The sequence below is a fragment of the Silene latifolia genome, chromosome 10 (genome assembly GCF_048544455.1).
Source record: "Silene latifolia isolate original U9 population chromosome 10, ASM4854445v1, whole genome shotgun sequence".
Taxonomy (NCBI): Eukaryota; Viridiplantae; Streptophyta; class Magnoliopsida; order Caryophyllales; family Caryophyllaceae; genus Silene; species Silene latifolia.
In genome coordinates, this window is record NC_133535.1 from 139,140,054 (window position 1) to 139,161,132 (window position 21,079).

Below are 21,079 nucleotides of genomic sequence, written 5' to 3' on the forward strand. Positions count from 1 at the left end.
CAATTATACAAACAGTACAACCATCTATCACTATCACTACAACCCTAACTGAAAACAACGATGACGATGATGATGACAATAACATACCTATACATATCAACCTGCCGCCAAGACCGCTACCCAACTCAAGCATCCCATCCCCATGGAGTAAGCATCCTCAAAGAACCTCAAGGAAAGGATTATGGTGAAGGAGAAAGAGAGTGACGGCGTCTAGGTTTAGGAAATGAAGTGCGGAAATAATTTGGGGTTGCACGATTATCGATTTATAATTCCCCGCTGCAAACTCATTACTCGATCGAGTAACTAACTTACTCGATCGAGTAAACCCTACTCGATAGAGATCCCAAGCTACTCGACCGAGTAGTCTCAGCTAGATCGAGTAACACACAACCAAAGCTTACATCGTCACCAGTCATTACTTGTAAGGTTTTCGAAGGTCAAGATAGGTGTCTAAGGTTGGTCAACGGGTCCCTAAAAGGACGGGTATTACACTTATGGTATCTGCGGCGACTGGCTTCTTTCCGACCTTGCCATGATGTTTTGATTGTTACCTGATATGGTGTATTGTTGCTTGTGATACGATTAACGATGACGATCACTATGCCCCATAGTGGGCGCCAAACTGTTTTTGTATTTTTTACCGAGTTAGTTAATTTAGGGTTAAAGCGATCTTATAAGTTAATCGAGTGATTTTGTATGCGTTTGATTGGCTATGATACAAATAATAATGAACGTGAATAAAGAAATTGACACAAGATATTTTTGTGAAGCGAAAAACCCTAGGTGGAAAACAACTGCAGGAATGAGACGGTATCCTTCCAAGATTCCACTAGCAATAAGGTGAGATTTAATTAGGTCACGAGTACAAGAGAGTTAGACGGCTGAATTGCTAGTATTATGCGTGTGGCTTATTGTGCATGAATGAATGATCTCCTTCCTCTCCTTTCCGTCTTATATAGGACTAAACCCTAGTAGGGTTTAGCTTGCTTGCTTCTTAAGATAGCCGCGGTCTACGTAGTGGGCTTGCATTCTGCTTCCCGTAACCAGAAACCTGTGACCCATGATCCACCTCCTTCTTGTGTTGGGCTTATGCACTCATGAACTCCTTTTGCTTAATTCTTGAGCTACCCGCCTTACCTTGCCCCTTAACCGTGGTATTACAATAATAACTTGTATTATTCATGAGCAAACGAGTACACTATCTATAGTGGATACAAGCGTTAGATCAAGGAAAACTTACAAGAAAAAGAAACGAATAAAATCTAGCTAGAATATACGGAGTACAAAATAAGGAAGTTAAGATATGAATGCAATAAGCACAATATAAACATAATTATACGGAAGATATTTCCTTAATAGTCACCATAAGCTGTAACATTGGTTGTACTATTATTAGGGGTGGGCACCGGTCCAAAACCAAACCGGACCGGACATAAACCGGAATGGGCGAAAATTATGGATTGCAAAAATTCCGGACGGGACCGGACTGGAAAAATTCCGATCCAAAACCGGACATGTTGGACCGGAATTTCACATAATATGCCCACTTTTTCAAATTGCGGTCCAAAACATCCGGTACATTGGACCGGATCAGACCGGTTTGACCGGATTATAATATATTTAACATAATCTTGCCCTTAAATTATACACACGTACATACTTATACGAAGAGAAGAAGGACAATTAGTCTCACTATAGACGGATATATCCCTCTAAAGTAAAAGACGAGTCAAATATGCTTAAAGTGGTGATATTTTTTAGACCCACCATTCATCTTGTTGCTTGTGTTATGCTTAAAATTAGTGAATATTTGGCATGTTTATAGTTATAGACGAATATCTTCCATTTATAATGAGAATTTAGGAAGAAGGAAACAACATTGGGAATTTTATTGAAGACGTTTTACTGTTTTAGACACATTTGCAAAAGTACTAACATAATCCAACGTCACAGAAATAACGAGTAAGCAAATTATGAAAATCATAACCAACTAACCAAGTCCACGAAAGAAACATGCAAAAGTCACAATATGAATGCATAAGCTTTAAAAGTATTCTACTTATAATTAATGATGAATTTGAAGTGGTTTTATAGCTCTTGACACCTAGAAGATGTGAATGAATGAAAAACAAGACTTCAGGTGCGGCATCGACGACTCGATGGATGACAAAGGTTTCATTTGAATCAGATATAAATCAAAGAGAAGTGTTTTGAATCTATAACTCATCAATGGAACTATTATTCTTAACAATAAGGACTACGCCTTTTGACATCAAAAAGCAATAAAGACTACTTTAATTTATTTCAATTGTCATATCTATTTTCATTATAATAATTATGAGGTCTTGAAATAACAAAAAAAAAGGTCATTTTGGGTATTTTATATCAAAAAATTAAAATAAATGAATATGTATAATTGTTTAAGATAATAGATTTAAAATTGACATTTCTCCTATATCAATTGATGGGGAAAGATGCCTGGCCACGTACGGAGTATGAAATGAAGAGTCAAAAGATAGATTTGGTGAACATAATCGACCTTGCTATATCCGCACACTTCCAATTTCACGTGGCAAACTGCGATGCATGCATGCCTTCACAAACACCTTACATATACCACCAAATCTCATTGAAGACGGGCGATATCCGTCACAAACTTGTGACGGATATCGTTTCCTCTTACAAAATGTCCATTAAAAGGTGAGTGGGAAGCACATGGGGTGCCCCACCTTGTCCCTCTCCCTTTTTGTGAAAGTTCACAAGCTTGTGACGGGATTAGCCCGTCACAAGCAAGACTAGCTCTACATATACACCGAAAAAGATCATGAACCTACGAGTCTATGACCTATTGTGAATAAGGTTTATATTAACTACTAAATTAAGATATATTCGCAATATCAAAATATTCAGTGAAAATAGGTAACTCTAACAAGTAGTTGATCAAGTCCATCATTCGATTTTCCAAATTCTTTTGTAATAAACTTTTGTCCTCTTATAGCTTATACACCTCATTAAAATCACTAAATCAGTTTTTTTTTTTTTTTTTTTTGGTACAAAAAAATCACTAAATCAGTTAATAGCTACTACAAAAGGTTTTATGTATAATAAGACTAATTTTTGTTATGCCCCTTTACAATAAGTTACTGAACTCAATAATTTTGTGATCACGTTCAGTTCTTATACAAAGTTTTTGAGCTCAGCTATAAAAATTAAAGTGAACTCGGTAAATCTGGTAGTAAATACAACCGATTGTACAATTTTTTTCTCACAAAGCACAACAATAAATGAAGCATATACACTAATATAAGGCAGCTATACAACATACAACGGACTTACAAAATAAAATTGCGAAGTCTCAATTGACCAAACTTAAACTCACCAACGCAAAGGCTAAGGCATCCAAGGCCAAGTCAAAATCAAACTTGCCTTCCAACCCAAGAGTAAGTAAGAGGTTACGCGGTCTTACCATACTTGTTTGAACTGTTCTATATACCATTATAAATACCACACCACATACGATCTAAAACTCATCTAACCTTCTCACATTGTTTCATCAACATCAAATCCCCAAGAAAACAAACAACAGAATTCTGAAACCACAAACACAAAGAAAAACACAGAAAAAATGGCAGGAAACAAAGGAATTATGTCTTTGTTAGTAATTGTAGTTTTAGCAACTGTTTCCGGGATTTGTTCAGCGAAAAGCGTTGTTGTTGGAGGTAACACTGGTTGGACTCTTCCTCCTTCTGCTTCCTTTTATTCAAACTGGGCTTCTCAGCAAAACCTTCTTGTTGGCGATGTTCTCGGTAATCTTCTTCTTCCTACTTTTTTCTGTTTTACTTCAGTCATGACTCGTGAGTGGCAAGTAACTCGAGATATGAGAATGTCATATATTTAATTTGTCAATATTATGATTATATGTTGATATTGCTAACATAAACACAAATGTTATGTGGCAGTGTTCAATTTCCCAGCAGGAGCACACACAGTAGCTGAAGTATCAAAGGCAAACTATGATTCCTGCACCACAGCAACAACTGTAGGTCCCGTCATCACCACTCCACCTGCCAACATCACCCTCACCACCTCTGGCTCCCATTACTTTGTTTGCACCATCCCCGGCCACTGCGGCCTCAACCAAAAGCTCACTGTCTCCGTCACTGCTGCTGCCTCTGCTCCTACCCCAAGCGCATCCCCCTCCCCCAAGAAAAGCCCAGCCCCAATTTCTTCTCCGGTTGCTGCTCCTACTCCCTCGGTCTCAACCACGCCAATTTCTCCAGTTGCAATGGGCCCCAGTGCTTCTTCTTTCCAAATGGGACCTGCTGCAGTAGGCGGTCCAGCAAGTGGGGCTGGTTCCGCCCCACCACCAGCTGGTAACTTTGCTGCTGCTACTGGTGTTAGCATTTTGAGCTTGTTGTCTGCCATCGTCGCTTTAGCTGTACTATTTTAGGCATAAATCGTCGGAGATATGTGTTTTTCTAGTGGTTATACTTAGATACGTGACTGAAATTTTGCAGATGACATTTTGGAATTTGGAGTATAGATTATTGGATAGATCTTGTACAATATGGCTGACATTTCTTTCAGCTTATACTTGCTAATACATTTATTTGTTACATACATTTATATAAAAATACAGATATCTTTCCCTGAATTAATTTGTTAGTGTGATGACTGTAGTAAATGAAAGAAGAATCATAGAGAGTTTTGTGGAAGTTTTTGTGTGTGTTGTTTTATTCCTTGTATCTATCATTAATCCATATATACAGGAGGAAGGAGCCTACAAATTAGAATTAGTAATGCCCAACTTGCCCAACAAACGATGAAACTGAGAACGCCCAAGAGCCTTTGTGAGTATATTTGCAAGCTGAGTGGAAGTGGTAACATACGATGGCGCAATAGTACCCCGTACAATCTCATCAAGTACAAAATGACAGTCAATTACGATATGCTTTGTACGTTTATGGAACACGAGATTATTCGAAATATGGATAGCCGCCTTGTTATCACAGTGAAGCGTGATAGCTGCCGAGTGCTCAAAACCCAAACTTCGAAACAAGCCTTTTAACCAAAGAATTTCACATGTAGCGGAAGCCATGGCACGGTATTCAGATTCAGCAGAAGAACGAGACACAGTGGCTTGTTTCTTAGTCTTCCAAGAAATTGGTGAACCACCAAGAAATACGAAATACGCTGACAAAGAGCGGCGAGTGATAGGACAACTATCGTAATCAGCGTCACAATAAGCCTCGAGTACCATAGACGTGTCAGCGCGCAATAAGATACCCTGTCCCAGATTCCCTTTGAGATAACGAACAACGCCTACAACCGCATCCCAATGTGCTTGAGACGAGACTTGCATAAATTGCGAAAGAATATGGACCGAATAAGTGATCTCAGGACGAGTGAGAGTGAGGTAAATTAACTTGCCTACCAAGCGACGATACTTCGTGGGCTCGGAAAATAGAGGCTCCACATTCAAAGCAAGGTCATGTTTTTCTTCCATTAGAACAAGGGCCGGTTTTGAGCCAAGAATCCCTGTTTCCGTTAATAAATCGAGGGTATATTTGCGTTGACAAAGAAATATACCATTGGAATTTCGTGCCACCTCAAGTCCCAAAAAATACTTTAATTTACCCAAGTCCTTCATACGGAAACATTGACTTAGATAATTTTTAAAATCTTGAATAGCGACACTATTATTACCAGCGATCACCAAGTCGTCAACATAAACATGGATATTGATAACAATATCATCCTTACAATAAACGAATAAAGAATGATAACAAGGACTATGAGAAAAACCATACTCGCATAAGGCAGTGGCAAGTTTAGCATACCAGTAACGCGGGGACTGACGAAGACCATACAAAGATTTATGGACGGCAGACTTTCCCTTGCAGCCCATAACCAAACCCAAGTGGTAGTCGCATGTATACTTCCTCCACCAAATCCCTATGAAGGAAAGCGTTTTGAACATCCATTTGGTACAATTCCCAATTATTTATTGCAGCGATAGTGATAAATGTGCAGACCATCACCATTTTTACCGTAGGCGCAAATGTTTCAGCAAAATCAATCCCTTCTTTTTTATGATTACCAAATACTACGAGTCTTGCTTTACATCTCTCGACCGCTCCATCCGATTTTCGCTTTATTTTATAGACCCACATACATCCAATAGCGGTTTTATCCGATGGTAAGTCCACTACGGACCAAGTATTATTTGCCTCTAAAGCATCAATTTTCTCTTCCATAGCTTTCTTCCATTTAGGATCACGGATAACTTCTTTAAATAAAGTGGCTTCTGTTGGAGCTTGTGTCCTCCACAAAATAGTGTGATAACATTTATAAAACTCTTATAGGTTCACAAGGGTATACTTCGTATTTTATCAGTTGATTAACGATTACCTAATAACGGTTGACTTGCTAGAAAGTTTGACGTTATTATCATACTGATGGCGGTGATCAACTGGTCCCTAAAAGTCACACCTAAAGGATGTGTTTGAGAGATGTGATTATGGAAATGTAATCACATTGATGCCTTATATGACTAAAAGGTTAGTTCATGTATTTGACTAAACAGTTAGTCAATGTATTGATGAGACGATTATTTAATCTAATTAAATAATATTAGCTGAGACGAATTAAATGACAATTCGTAAATTGAATATAATATGTTATATTTAATTAATGTATATAATGTTAGCTTGGACGAATTAATATGTTAATTCGTAATTAAGTATAATCGGTTATATTTAATTAGCTAATTATAAATATGCGATATTTATAATTAAAGTATATATTATACAATATTGTCAAAATATATGTTGACAGACTGGTATTGATAAATCGACTGCAAGCTGTTATAAGTGGACTTATTAATACATGTCGATATATAGACAATTGGATAAATATACACATTATATATAATTTGACAACAACTAAAAATAAGTGGATTTTATCCTTATTTGGTGGTTGCTAAAAACCGAAAAAGGGAAAAGAAAAGATCTACCCTAATGCTCTCCTTATACACGGCTCTATAAGGGGAGTGGGAGATTTTTTTTCTAACCTAATTTTTTAACCTAGAACACTCTCATCTAAAAAAAAAACACAAAACCCTAAATTAATTAAGAGAATTTGAGGATCGATTCTAGCAAGAACAAAGGCATATCTCATATCATCTTGGGTGCAACTGATAGGAGAATATCATTGCGATATTGTTCATAGGCCATATTAGCTAGGACCGAAGGTTATTTCTTAATCTCTCTATTTTGTTTATGCTATTTTATTTATGACTCGTATTTATAAACATAATTTCGTTATAATCCTTATAATTTAAAGGGAAGTATACCGATATTTCCTACAACTTCCGTATCATTTGTAATAGCTGCAAGAAAATGTTGAAAGGCAGTCAAAAAATTCTTACGATTAACATAATTCGCAATAGGATAAAGAGTACTTGTGACGGACATTGTTCTGGGTGACGGGCTGGAAGGAACCAAAGTCGTGTTAATGCGTTCATTCACCTTATCCCAACGCACAAAATCTTTATGACGGGAATTATCGAACTTCGTTTGTTTACCCCGACCCCTTTCTTCATCTCCCACTTCACTGTTAATAGCATCAGAATGAACCACCTCGTCATCTGCTGCATCAAAAGTATCACTAGACGCATTTCCATCACCATCGCCCCTGGCTACATCTTGATCAAGAGCTATTAAATTAGACGGAATCACATTATGAGACTGAGTACTCACGGTATCTGAAACACCCGAAGGAACAGTGTCAGACGGGGTGTGCTCTGTTTCAGAGCCAATAACCTACTGCTGCGTTCCTGACCCTCCCCCCCCGGCATTATCAGGGGAATTAATCGTCGGGACAGATTCTGAAAACTGAAAATCGACATGATCGTTGGCTATGTCATATGATGCAGAGGCAGTTTCATTTGTTGCAAAAGGAAATTGGTCCTCAAGAAAATGGACATCCTATCACTGAAAATAATCACCCATCTCAAGATCATATAAATGCCAACCTTTCTTACTAAATGGGTAGCCAAGGAAAACACAACGACGACTTCGAGAATCAAATTTATCACAAGAATAAATATTTTTAGCATAACAAAGACACCCAAAGACCTGGATTAAGCTCATATCAGGTACCCGACCAAACAATAATTCAAATGGAGTTTTATTGGGACGATTAATTAAATGTGCCACTGTCAAAACACACTCCCCTCAAAACTCAATTGGTAACGAACCTTGAAAACGTAAGACACGCGCAACATTTAAAATATGCCGATGTTTTCTTTCAACTTGAGCATTTTGTTGGGGTGTTTTAACCATGGAGGTCTGATAAATAATTTCATGCGCTCGAAAATAAGGAATAAGCCCCCGAAACTCCATTCCATTATCACTCCGTACAATTTTCACATGTTTATTAAATTGTCGAGCAATTAACGAAAAGAAATCAATAAGAAGCTTAGGAACTTCATCCTTATTTTTCATCAAATAAACCCAAACGCGCCTCAAATAATCATCAACAATAGACAAAAAATATCGAGAATCACAAGCACGATTAAGATGATATGGCCCCCAAACGTCGCAATGAATTAAATCAAACAAACATTCAGCTTTATTATCACTCAACGGAAAAGAAGTACGTGTTTGGTTGGCTCGAAAGCAAATATCACAATGCGGAAAATCAGAATTATTATTAATAAACTAGAAATAGAGGGGATGTGCTTCATAACCCGAGGTGATGGATGTCCCATTTGTTGATGCCACAACGCAACACTGTCTTGCCCGGTCACAACATTAACACGAATTGGTTCCTCCATTGTCAGGTAGAAAAGCCCATCTGAAAGATCACCCACATCAATCGTCGTCAAGGCAAGGTCCTGTATCACACATTGAGAATTAGTAAATTGCACACATAATTTTTGTGTGGATAAAAGCTGCGAGACCGAAAGAAGATTGCACTTGAAAGACGGAACTAATAAAACATTATAAAGAAACAATTTATCATTAAGCTTGATAGTTCCGGCCTTAGTAGTTGTCAAACTCTCACCATTAGGCAAACCAATATTAATAGGAGTAATATTCACACACGACTCAAACAAATCTTCATTATAACAAACGTGTGTGGAGGCACCCGTATCAATTATCCATGTGAAAGGAGGCTTACCATTCAAGCGGACCATATTAGTAACGATTGGTGTATCACCAAAAATAGCATTTGTTTTGGCAGTGGATGCCGAGGCGGGTGTCAAGCTCTCCCTTGTGCTAGCAGAAGCAGAATGTAGAGGATGGCCAGCAGGGAATCCATTATTTTCCTAGCAATCACTCACCGTGTGCCCTTCTTTGTTGCAATGAGTGCACCTAAACCGAGGACGGGTACCACCCTCGGACTTAGGCTACTGTTGTTTCCCAGTCATCGCACACGCCATGGGATTGACAGCTTCCACACGAGCCTGAGCAACTGTGCGAACTTCCTCCTCTTGAGCAATGCGAGAATATACGATGTGTATATCAGGCAATGGGGAAGTACCGAGTATACTAGAACGGACAGTAGCATACGCCGGATCAAGAACCATAAGAAAATCTCGCACCTGTTCAGCCTCCATGCGCTTATGAATCACTCCTTGCAAATCACATCTTGAACAACATTCACAAGTGGGTAGAGCATCATAGTCATTGATGTCATCCCATAACATTTTAATTTTACCAAAATAATCCATTAAGGACTCACTAGATTATTGTTTACAATCGGCAAGATCACATTGAATTTGGTAGATTTAGATGTTGTTGGCCACCGAAAAACGCTTACGGATATCCTTCCAGAGATCAAATGCAGTTTCACGATATGAAATCGACGAACGTAAACGTGGCTCTATAGTATTAAAGATCCACGCTATAACAGAGTAATTTACAACCGTCCAATTGTTCCCTTCTTTCGGATTGGATGGCTTTTGCTTGAGAGTTCCATCGATGAACGTGAGCTTTCACTTGGCCCCAACACAACCCGAAAACTCTTTGCCCATTCTTCATAGGTTTTTGGTCCTGTGAGAACGACATGAGTAATCTGTGCTCCCGTACCATCCCGATTCGAAAGAGCATAAACCGGATTGGTGTTATTAACATTACCACTCCCGTCACCACCGATTGACTTATCGTCAACCATTGTAAAAGATCAACGAAAGAAAGAAAAAAATGAAAAAATATCGCAAGAACAACCTTGCTCACGATACCATGTAGTAAATGAAAGAAGAATCGCAGAGAGTTTTGTGGAAGTTTTTGTGTGTGTTGTTTTATTCATCGTATCATCAATCCATATATAGGGTAGGAAGGAGCCTACAAATTAGGAATTAGCCTTACTAAATCCCTTAAATTAGGAAACAATCAATAAAGAATATTAACAAATATCTCCTAACTAAATGCATAATATCCTGAAGATATTATGCTAACAATAACTGTTTTAGCATTTCAGCATTACCATTTCTCTGCTTTTTCATTACTTTTTCACCAGGTCTTTCAATTTCATGCGACAATTTGCATCAATTGACCTCAATCGGTAAAGGGTTGGGTTAGCCCAATTTGCATCAATTGACCTCAATCAGTTTTTTGACCTGTATAAGATGAATGAATGCACTTTGATTGGATGATGACACGTAAACCACTTTACGTAAGGCCGTTGTATGGTGTAACAAAGTACATATCACGACCAATCACATAATCACGCTTATTCACATTTCCGTTTTAATTACCATGGAACCTGCATAAATCTTGCCCTTAAATTATACACACGTACATACTCGTACGGAAAGAAGAAGTAAACAAGTTTGGGAATTTTATTGAACACAAATTCTTATTTGTGACGGAGGGTATCCGTCACAAACAAGAGACGGGTACCATATTGTCTCACAAAAAACCCATAGGGGGTGAGAGAAGGAGCACATGGGGTGGGTGTCCACCTTGTCCCCTCTACCCATTTTCACTCACAAAATACCCGTCGCAAGATTCGACCCGTCACAAGCAAGACTTATTGTTTATTGAAAGACGTTTTAGACACATTCGCAAAAGACGTTTTGGACACATTCACTAAAGTATTAACATAATCCGTACGTCACAGAAATAATGAGTAAGCAAAGTATGAAAATCATAACCCAAGTCCACGAAAGAAACATGCAAAAGTCACACTTTGAATGCATAACGAGTAAGCTTTAAAAGTATTCTACTCTAATTAATGATGAATTTGAAATGTGTTTGTTTTGTGGTCGAGATCGACGCTACTTAATAATAGATTGAACTAGGTAGTATCCCGCGCTTTGCGCGACCTGTTTTAGTATTTTATTATTATAATTGAAGAAAAATAGTATAATTCATATATAATCTTTAATATTTTTACTTATAAATAAAAATAAATTAATTTTTCTCAAATTTATTATTTTTAGGTTTAACTTCAATGATTTAAAATAAAATACATACAATTTTAATTATTAAAACTAATAAGTGATAATTAATTATGCATGATCAACGTTTTATAAATAAATTTGTGACTTATCTAATATCATATTAATTAAAATAATATTTATTTGAATAATGCAACGATCAACATTGAGTTCTCAAATGATATTATTGAGCGATACATTATGTCCCGAATCAGTTAATATTTGTTCAAAATGATGTGAATATAATTTTATGCAATTCATAATTTTTTATGTACAACGGTATGATAATTATGTATCAAACATATAGCGTTCAAACTCAACTTATTCAATTCTTTTGATTGTGTCTTGCAATTGCTATGTGTAAAACATATCTATAAGAAATTTGCACCTTTTATTTTTTTAAACAACTATCAATTGTATTATTTTTCTACAATGATGTTTAATAAATTATCTGTGAATAAAATAGGTTGAACTTTCTCAAATATTTTTTTTTGAGGTTTAACTTAAAAGTATTTAAAAGATAACATATAAAATATTTATCTAAAGGTAATATTTAGTTAGTCATAATCAATATTTTATACTTGACGCATACATATTAATTGAAGATATTAAAGAAAATTGTAACGTGTTTTCTACTTTTTCATGTCGTTTATAATACTATATATATATTACTTAATAATCATTACTTTTTTATTATTATTTAAATGTACTCGCGATCATTGTGTTACTCTGTAAATACATAATCCTTACCACACTATTTAAACCTATCAAAATCTTATATGTATTTAATTTCTCGCAATATAATTAATTTTTTTCATTCTCGTACTATAAAAACTTATCTCTTAGTAGTTTTCTTTAAGTTCTATTTTTAATAAATACAATGACTCTCCCAAATATATTTTTCTTACCGGATTTAATGGTTTAAGTTTTGTAACTTTCTCAAAATGTTTTTTTACGTAAATGTAAAATATTGTGAGACCCTCACTTTAATCATCTCTACATATCAAAATATTTCAATAAATATAATCAAAATTATACTCAATTGAAAGCAATTTTCGCAATGAACATAATTATTTACATTTTAGAATTTTTATCAAAATATTTTTTTATTAAATTTAGAATCAAATTATCGTAATTTTTTTATGTAATTTTATAATAAATTTATTAAACTATAATTAATATTTTGCTGAGATTTATACAGCATTTATTGTGCTCATATTAAATGATTAGCTGTGATTAATGCTTGTCATTAAGGCTGTATAGGACACGTGGCGCATCCACAACGTTTCAACCCAGTTTTATATAAGATGTTCGATTTTCATATGTTTTGCATTGAGGTGGTTTCATAGCTTGACTGACACCTAAAACATATGAATGAATGAAAAGCAGGACAAAGGTTTCATTTGAATCAGATGTAAATCAAAGAGAAGTTTAATTTAGTAAATTCTATAAAATATTAACCCGATGTAAGTCTAGTTACAAAGTATATATGGAGTTATTTAATAAAGCTACACATATTGAAAAAATTATTTGTATGCATATGTGGAAAACGGGTAAAGGTAATAGGTTCGATTATACTTTAACCGTTCCATCACAAATTTCTAAATGATGTTATTATACTTTAAACGACCCATCACAAATCTATGAACGATGTTATCTATATCTACAAAATCTTATTAAAAGGCTAATCTAAAAAATGTGACATGACAAGTCTAATTGTGACGTGATAACTTTTAAAGTGACATGGCAAAAAAAAAAGTGACATGGATTACCAATTTAAGAAAATTAAAAAATATAAGTTAAAAAAATTTAAAAAATATAAGGTATAAACACAAAAAAGAAAGAAAAAAAAATTGTAAACCATTGATCTCCTCTCATAATTTTTGTTATTTATTTACCTTATTTATTTAACCATTATTTTCTTTATTTAATAAAATGACCTTTTAATTTTCTTTTCATCATTACTATATATACTCCGTATTTGTGTACCATATTTTTTTATTTTTTTTTCATTCATAAAATTTTGAAATAATTAGTAATAGAATTTTTCATATATATAACTATTATATTCACCCTAGTTTTCAATTTTATTCAAAAAAATAGCACCTAAAGTATACATCGAAAAGTAAATTGATTATTTCATTTTTTTGTTTTTCTTATGTTTTGTATTAATTTGTTATTATTTTTTGTGTTCGTATTAATATTGCAGGAGAATGAATTTGCAACTTTATTCAAAACATTGGTAGGTAAGGTATAACTAAAGAACTAAATTATTTATTTTGCTTTTTATTTTTATTGTGTTTTAAATTAATTAGAATCTTATTAGTTATTTTTTTGTGTTTATATTAATATTGCAGAAGAATGAATTTTAAACTTTATTCAAAAAATTGGTAGGTAAAGTATACATAGAGAACTAAGTTAATTGTTTCACTTTTTATTTTTATTATGTTTTGAATTAATTAGAATTTTATTAGTTATTTTGTGTGTGTGTGTTTGTATTAATATTATGGATCTTCTTATTAAAAGGCTAACCTAAAAAATGTGACATGAAAAGTTTAGTTACGACGTGGCAACTTTTAATGTGACATGGCAAACAAAAGTGACATGGATTACCAATTTAAGAAAATTAAAAAAAATATAAGTTAAAAAAAATATAAGTTAAAATATAAGGTATAAACACAAAAAAGAAAGAAAAAAAATATTGCAAATCACTGATCTCCTCTCATAATTTTTGTTATTTATTTACCTTATTTATTTAACCATTATTTCCTTTATTTAATTAAATGACATTTCAACTTTCCTTTCATCATTACTATATATGTGTAACACCCCTATACTCCAAGTGCCTTACCAGGACCACTCAAGGCATGGAAGTGCTACCATCTCGGTTACCCGAGGCAATGATAATTAAATGACAATGAAGAAACATGATTTAAAAGTAAATAATGTTTAAAGTGATTACATACCAACTCCAAAACTGATAAAAAGAAATACAAGACTCTCAGACGGTCTACTGCTAAAACTATCAAAGCTATAAAACATCGTCGACACAAATGAAGACTTCTAACTGCCACGTGATGACTCATCCCAGCTATCCCATACGCGTCATATCATACCTGCTCAATAACTGCTCACCACCCCGAATGGATCACCACAGTTTTTAAAACATTAAACGGGGTCAATACTAATCACACACTTTATATAACCCAACAACAGAGTAAACAAGCAGCTCAAACGGTCACACACACAATCACACCCACTCCAATCAATCTCCGTCACCGATCGTCCACCTTTGGACCAGCCATGCCGATGGGGACCGCGATCGTTCCCACCTAAGCCCCGCTCATCATACCGAGCGATAACCCCGTCCCATTAATGTGCACATCCCCTCCCGTGGCGGGTTCCACGGAGGGCGAAACTAGGGCGTGAAGCCACTCCCGCAAGTGACTCCACTCGGTCACCGAGAACGCATCTCGAGAACCGAGACAAACAATCACCACCATGAAACAAACAATCAAACCAACAACCGTCAAAATACTCGTATAACAATAATCAACAATCACAATTCATCACCAACACATTATGGGACTAATACGAGTAGGAAACCCTACCGGAACAAAGAACACAATCGAGACGGTCTCAACAGCTGTATCAAAATTCCTCTTCTACGAATCCTCCTCCTAACATATAATCACATAATTACTAACAATCACAAAACTAACACAAATCTCCAATTCCCAAAATTAGGGTTTAAACAAAGTTAACTAAATACTATAAAATTGGTATGTAGATCTTACCCTTGACGCAAGGAACACTATGATGCAAAGAACAAGATGATCTGACACTCCTAGCCTTGGGGATTTGCCAACAACGCGACGAGAGAGAACTAGGTAACTCTTTTTTCTTTTGAAAGGTTTAGAAAGGTTAAAAATGATGAAATAAACTGACGGAAACCTTTTATATCAAACTCGCGTTATTAGCAAAACCCGTCAAAACAACCCCGTAAAACACACTTACTCGATCGAGTAACTAACGTACTCGATCGAGTACCAAGGCTACTCGATCGAGTGCCCAACAGGTCAGAAACTATTTTAAAACGCAAAACACACTTACTCGACAGAGTAAGGCCCACTCGATAGAGTACCCAGAGATTCATAAAACCGTGGTATTACAGTCATCCCTCCTTAAAAAGAACTTCGTCCCCGAAGTTCAACCCATACCTAAAAACAACCATACTAACTCGACCAAGACACAACAACATACTAAGAACTCAAGAACTCGACCAAACATAAAACATGAATTCTTAACACCCACTCCACCAACTATGTTTACTTCCACAACATGACTCACGATATCGTATCTACAACATATATATCTCTCACGACACCAACTCCATACATAACCAACTACCATCCTCTAACGCTACTAGCTCCATAATATCATCCACTATCAAATCCAATATCAAGACACTCATAGACATCAAACGGAATGTTACATTCTACCACCCTTAAAAGGAACTTCGTCCTGGAAGTTTATTCACACTCATAACCTCATCGTCCAACTGTCAACACTAGTGAAATATTCTCACACTCCTAAACATCACACTACTACAAGCTCGACCATGGCCTTTTAACAACATCAACCACAAATTATTCAACTTCCTTCTTTATGCTACACCAACACTCTACTGCGAATATACCACCATATGCACAACCATTAAAATCTCTTTTATCGCATCTTACTCCTCTTAAGATAAATGTTACGTCCTCGTAACTCACTAATACTAAATCCGAGCTATATCGTCTCATTATCCTCATCACCACCGCATGTCAAAGATAACCACTTATAATCTAAACACTCGCCATGCATATATCCAAGGCTCTCTTACTTAAACATTTCTCATACCTCAACTCATTCGGCACACCACCTAACCTATACCATAAAACTCGTAGCAAAATCACCATACTAACTCTCCATTATTACTGCAAAACAACATACCTCTCTATGTAAAGCACCTATCTCCCAAAAGCATAACTCACGATCCACACTCGGTACGTATACTCACACTAGATCCTCAAGTTCTTTCTTTTATTACCACAAAACTCATACACAACTTAACATGACACTAATTCCCCTAACACCCTACACTCACTGTCTCAACAAAGGATTATGAACCACCTGCATCTTTCAGGTCATTACCACACATGTTTTACGAATCACTTGCCATTACCATATCCACTAAAGCCTTATCTAGAACAAGATCAAAATTACTGTAACAACCTCTCACAACTGTGTCTCATCAACAGAATATCACTATGCCATGACAACAACGAAAACATATATAACTCTATTTCATATCATACTCTACCCTGATTCCCAAACTTAGATGGTAAGAAACATCAATAACAAAACAACTGTCTATATGTACAAACTGAAACTCACAGGAAGCAACATCAAACAAAACAACAATCTATGTATGACTGGTATGTACTTTTGAAAACTCGTATCATAATCATCCCGCCTACTCCACCACAACCGGTGACGGCATCGCAACACCGCCACCAACAGCCACACCGCAGTGCGAAAATACCCGCATCACAACACTATGTACCGTGCCCGGATCACCATCCGAGGCACAACAACCACATCGATAGACATCACAACTGCATACAATTCCCATAAACAATGACTCAAAATAACTTCTCAGACAAGAAAAAAAAAACTTACTCAAATCCACTTTACTAAATCACAACGCAACATATTTTATGAATTAAACAGGTAATAAATTCAGGAATATCATCCCCTTACCATATCACAGATTGACATGTATAATGAATACATACAAGTATAACCAGTCATGCCAGATCACTCAATTTATTACCTTTTTAATCATCATTCAATTAGATTAGCGTACCCAACATGCATTACAGAACATTCAAATAACAACTTTATGATAACCACACCATATCACGTCTTGTGAGGCCAAAACCTCACACAAACATTTATATATATATCACAGACCCGTAATCACATACAACCAGTCAATCCTGATCACGTAAGTTACCACCTGATAAAAGTTACCCCTCACCTGAGCTTAACTCGTATACCCCTCATAACATATTCTCCCATTCACATATCCATCACCCCCTTCCAATTGTAACCATACCATTAATACTCAACTACTAACAACCGCCTCATATAACCACATCTTATACTTTCTCACAACCATACATATCAATCTGGTCTCTACAAAATCAACCTCATTAGAATTGCTACCTTTCTAATATACCACCACCCTTAACCACTAGTCACAAACCATAACACTACCGCTGTCCGGACATCAAACCTCTTACAATCATCTCTAAATATCGCGATTTCTTTCTATCTTTGGTTAACATCCCAAACAACGAACATCGAATCCATCAACACAATTACCTCAACATTCTTCCCAATACTATCCTTAATTGTATCATCATCTAACTCTCCACCAAAATCTCGTATCGTGCAAATACCTCACCAACTTCATACTCCCTTAATTCCTCGAAACTCATGATTAATCATGTTGTCCTTAAATTCCTATATAACCCTTAACTAATATCCTCATGATAATATCATAAATCTCGACGATTCCTTACTTCTATATCACATAACTCTGGTCAACATTTTTCTCAGCTTACTTTTATCCTTCTTTTTTCTTTACACTCAACAATACCAATTAATAGTTCAACTCCTTATTCCTTCTAGCTAACTCTTTAGTAATCCAGTTACCCTTTCGTTGCTCCAAAACTCAAATTCCATTATTTTATACCGATATCATCTCACTCTATCTTACCATGGATTTTCTCTTATTATGCTATCACTCACACTTGCCACTAATCTATCCATAAAATCAACGTTCACTGTCCAAACAATTGCATCTCCTTTGTACCTCTCTAGAAATCAGAATTCATTTCATACCGTTAATTACCCAAGGAAATCACACAGTAGTTTCATCTCTTAATAAACCAAATCTCCCAAACTCACTCATTGTCTACAAATCCACCTCGCGACATGTCTCCACAAAGTTCACTATATATTACTCTTCTCAACCCCTTTAAACGAACTTTCACTATGCATACTCCTAACCCACACGACTCCTAACCATCTTCCTCCATAACTCTTTACACATCTCAAGTTGCCATTATCCACATCCTTACTCCCAATCCTTTCATTCTCACGTTCCTTAGACTCACATCATCCCTTGCCCATATTCACTTGCTTTTACGTTACTCAACACACAATCATATCACTCATCTCATCTCAGAAAACATGCTCTATGTCTTAATTAAGCCATAACGATCTTCCTTTTCTTTTTCCACTATCTATCACAACCACATATAACTCATGTCCTCCCACCGAACTCATACTCACCACAGGTGCCACTCCTTACATCATAAGATTGGGTAACTTACGCATCAGGATCAACATACATATAAAAAATGCATAAAGAAGCAAGATAACACCTTTGAATTAAACATGATATGCAACGAAGTCAAAAGATAAGCATATGACCCAAAACAGGGGTCACTAGATCGAGTACAGTCCACTCGATCGAGTAAATAACTTACTCGATCGAGTAGGTGAAAGTCAGAGACGTATATAAAAATTTTACAAGGGTTACTCGATCGAGTAAGGGGTACTCGATCGAGTACAAAGATGCACTCGATCGAGTAGGGGCCACTCGATCGAGTACCCTACGCATTTCTCAGCACTGTCCAGTTTTCGTAAAACGGTCATAACTCACTCATTTCTTGGTCATTTTGGGCATGTGACCTATCGTTAGAATCGTAAAAGAACAAGCTATCACCTCCAATTGGAATCACATCAAAATCATTTATGCATCTCAAGTTATAACAGTTTAAAGACAACCTCTTTATAATCGAAAAACACAACTACCTGATTTTTACTTCCAAACAACTTAAACATCAACAAGGTAGACAAAAACAACTCAGTACTCATAAAACCAGTATCACTAATCACATGTTACTATCTTCAAAAGTCAAGCAACAACATCCAGCATGCACATATATTATTTAACTCATTAATCATGTACTAACCGCATGCTTTAATTTTATAACTTTTCTTAACACAAAACATTCTCATACATTACAAATCATATTTCCATGTTACTAACGCAACAATATTATAAATCCACTTCATCATCTAAACATATTCATATCACAAAATCCATATTCTCATGCAATTGACACTCCATCTTTTTCAATCAGTTCATCTATTTCAACCACATTCTTCATCTACAAGTGTATATGATACCACAGTAGACAATTATATGAACTTATTATCTAACTTTACGCAAACCGAATTATGTAAAATCATATCAAATCCCCTAATCTCAAGTTACTAGTATATACACATTATAAACCATTCATCCTGCAACATCATTATTCATCACATATTATCACATATGAACTACTTCTTTTTTCCACCACATCATTCGTCATTCTCACATACCTTTCCAACTATTCCAATCAACATGGTAAACCAACTATCATCCAACATGCTTTCAACCAACAACATACAAAATCACACTTATCCATGCCACACATCACTATATTGGTACACAATTCACAAAATAAACACATAGCGATCCCGACTCATATCCCATGGTGACCGGTTCAAAATTGTAGGGCGAGTTCGCGACTTTAGGACGTCTCCCAAGCCTTTGCATTAGCTCCTACAACTTTTACCCCGAGTTCATTTTAATTTGACTCCCTATATTCATTAGGTTCATTGGTTACAGGTTTCAGGATCGTCGCTCTGATACCATTTTGTAACACCCCCATACTCCAAGTGCCTTACCAGGACCACTCAAGGCATGGAAGTGCTACCATCTCGGTTACCCGAGGCAATGATAATTAAATGACAATGAAGAAACATGATTTAAAAGTAAATAATGTTTAAAGTGATTACATACCAACTCCAAAACTGATAAAAAGAAATACAAGACTCTCAGACGGTCTACTACTAAAACTATCAAAGCTATAAAACATCGTCTGACACAGGGAAGACTTCTAACAGGCCACGTGATGACTCATCCCAGCTATCCCATACGCGTCATATCATACCTGCTCAATAACTCGCTCACCACCCCGAATGGATCACCACGATTTTAAAACATTAAACGGGTCGGTACTAATCATACAATTTATATAACCAACAACACAAAAAAAAGCGGCTCAAACGGTCACACACACAATCACACCCACTCCAATCAATCTCCGTCACCGATCGTCCACTGGACCACCCGCCAGTGGGGGACCGCAGCCGTTCCCACCTAAGCCCCGCTCATCATACCGAGCGATAACCCTGTCCCATTAATGTGCACATCCCCTCCCGTGGCGGGTTCCACGGACGGCGAAACTAGGGCGTGAAGCCACTCCCGCAAGTGACTCCACTCGGTAGAGAACGCATCTCGAGAACCGGACACAAAACAATCACCACCAATGAAACAATCAAACCAACAACCGTCATAATACTCGTATAACAATAATCAACAATCACAAATCATCACCAACACATTATGGGACTAATACGAGTAGGAAACCTTACCACAACAAAACAACACAATCG

At 36.2% G+C, this 21,079-nt stretch overlaps 1 protein-coding gene across 1 annotated transcript; it reads left to right on the forward strand.

Annotated features, from left to right (window-relative positions):
- Positions 1 to 3,535: 3,535 nt before the first annotated feature.
- LOC141609238 (blue copper protein-like) lies at positions 3,536 to 4,612 on the forward strand. Its single transcript, XM_074428378.1, has 2 exons — positions 3,536 to 3,806; positions 3,960 to 4,612. The coding sequence occupies exons 1-2, from the start codon at positions 3,626 to 3,628 to the stop codon at positions 4,448 to 4,450; spliced, it is 672 nt and encodes a 223-aa protein (XP_074284479.1). The 5' UTR covers positions 3,536 to 3,625; the 3' UTR covers positions 4,451 to 4,612.
- The last annotated feature ends 16,467 nt before the right edge of the window (positions 4,613 to 21,079 follow it).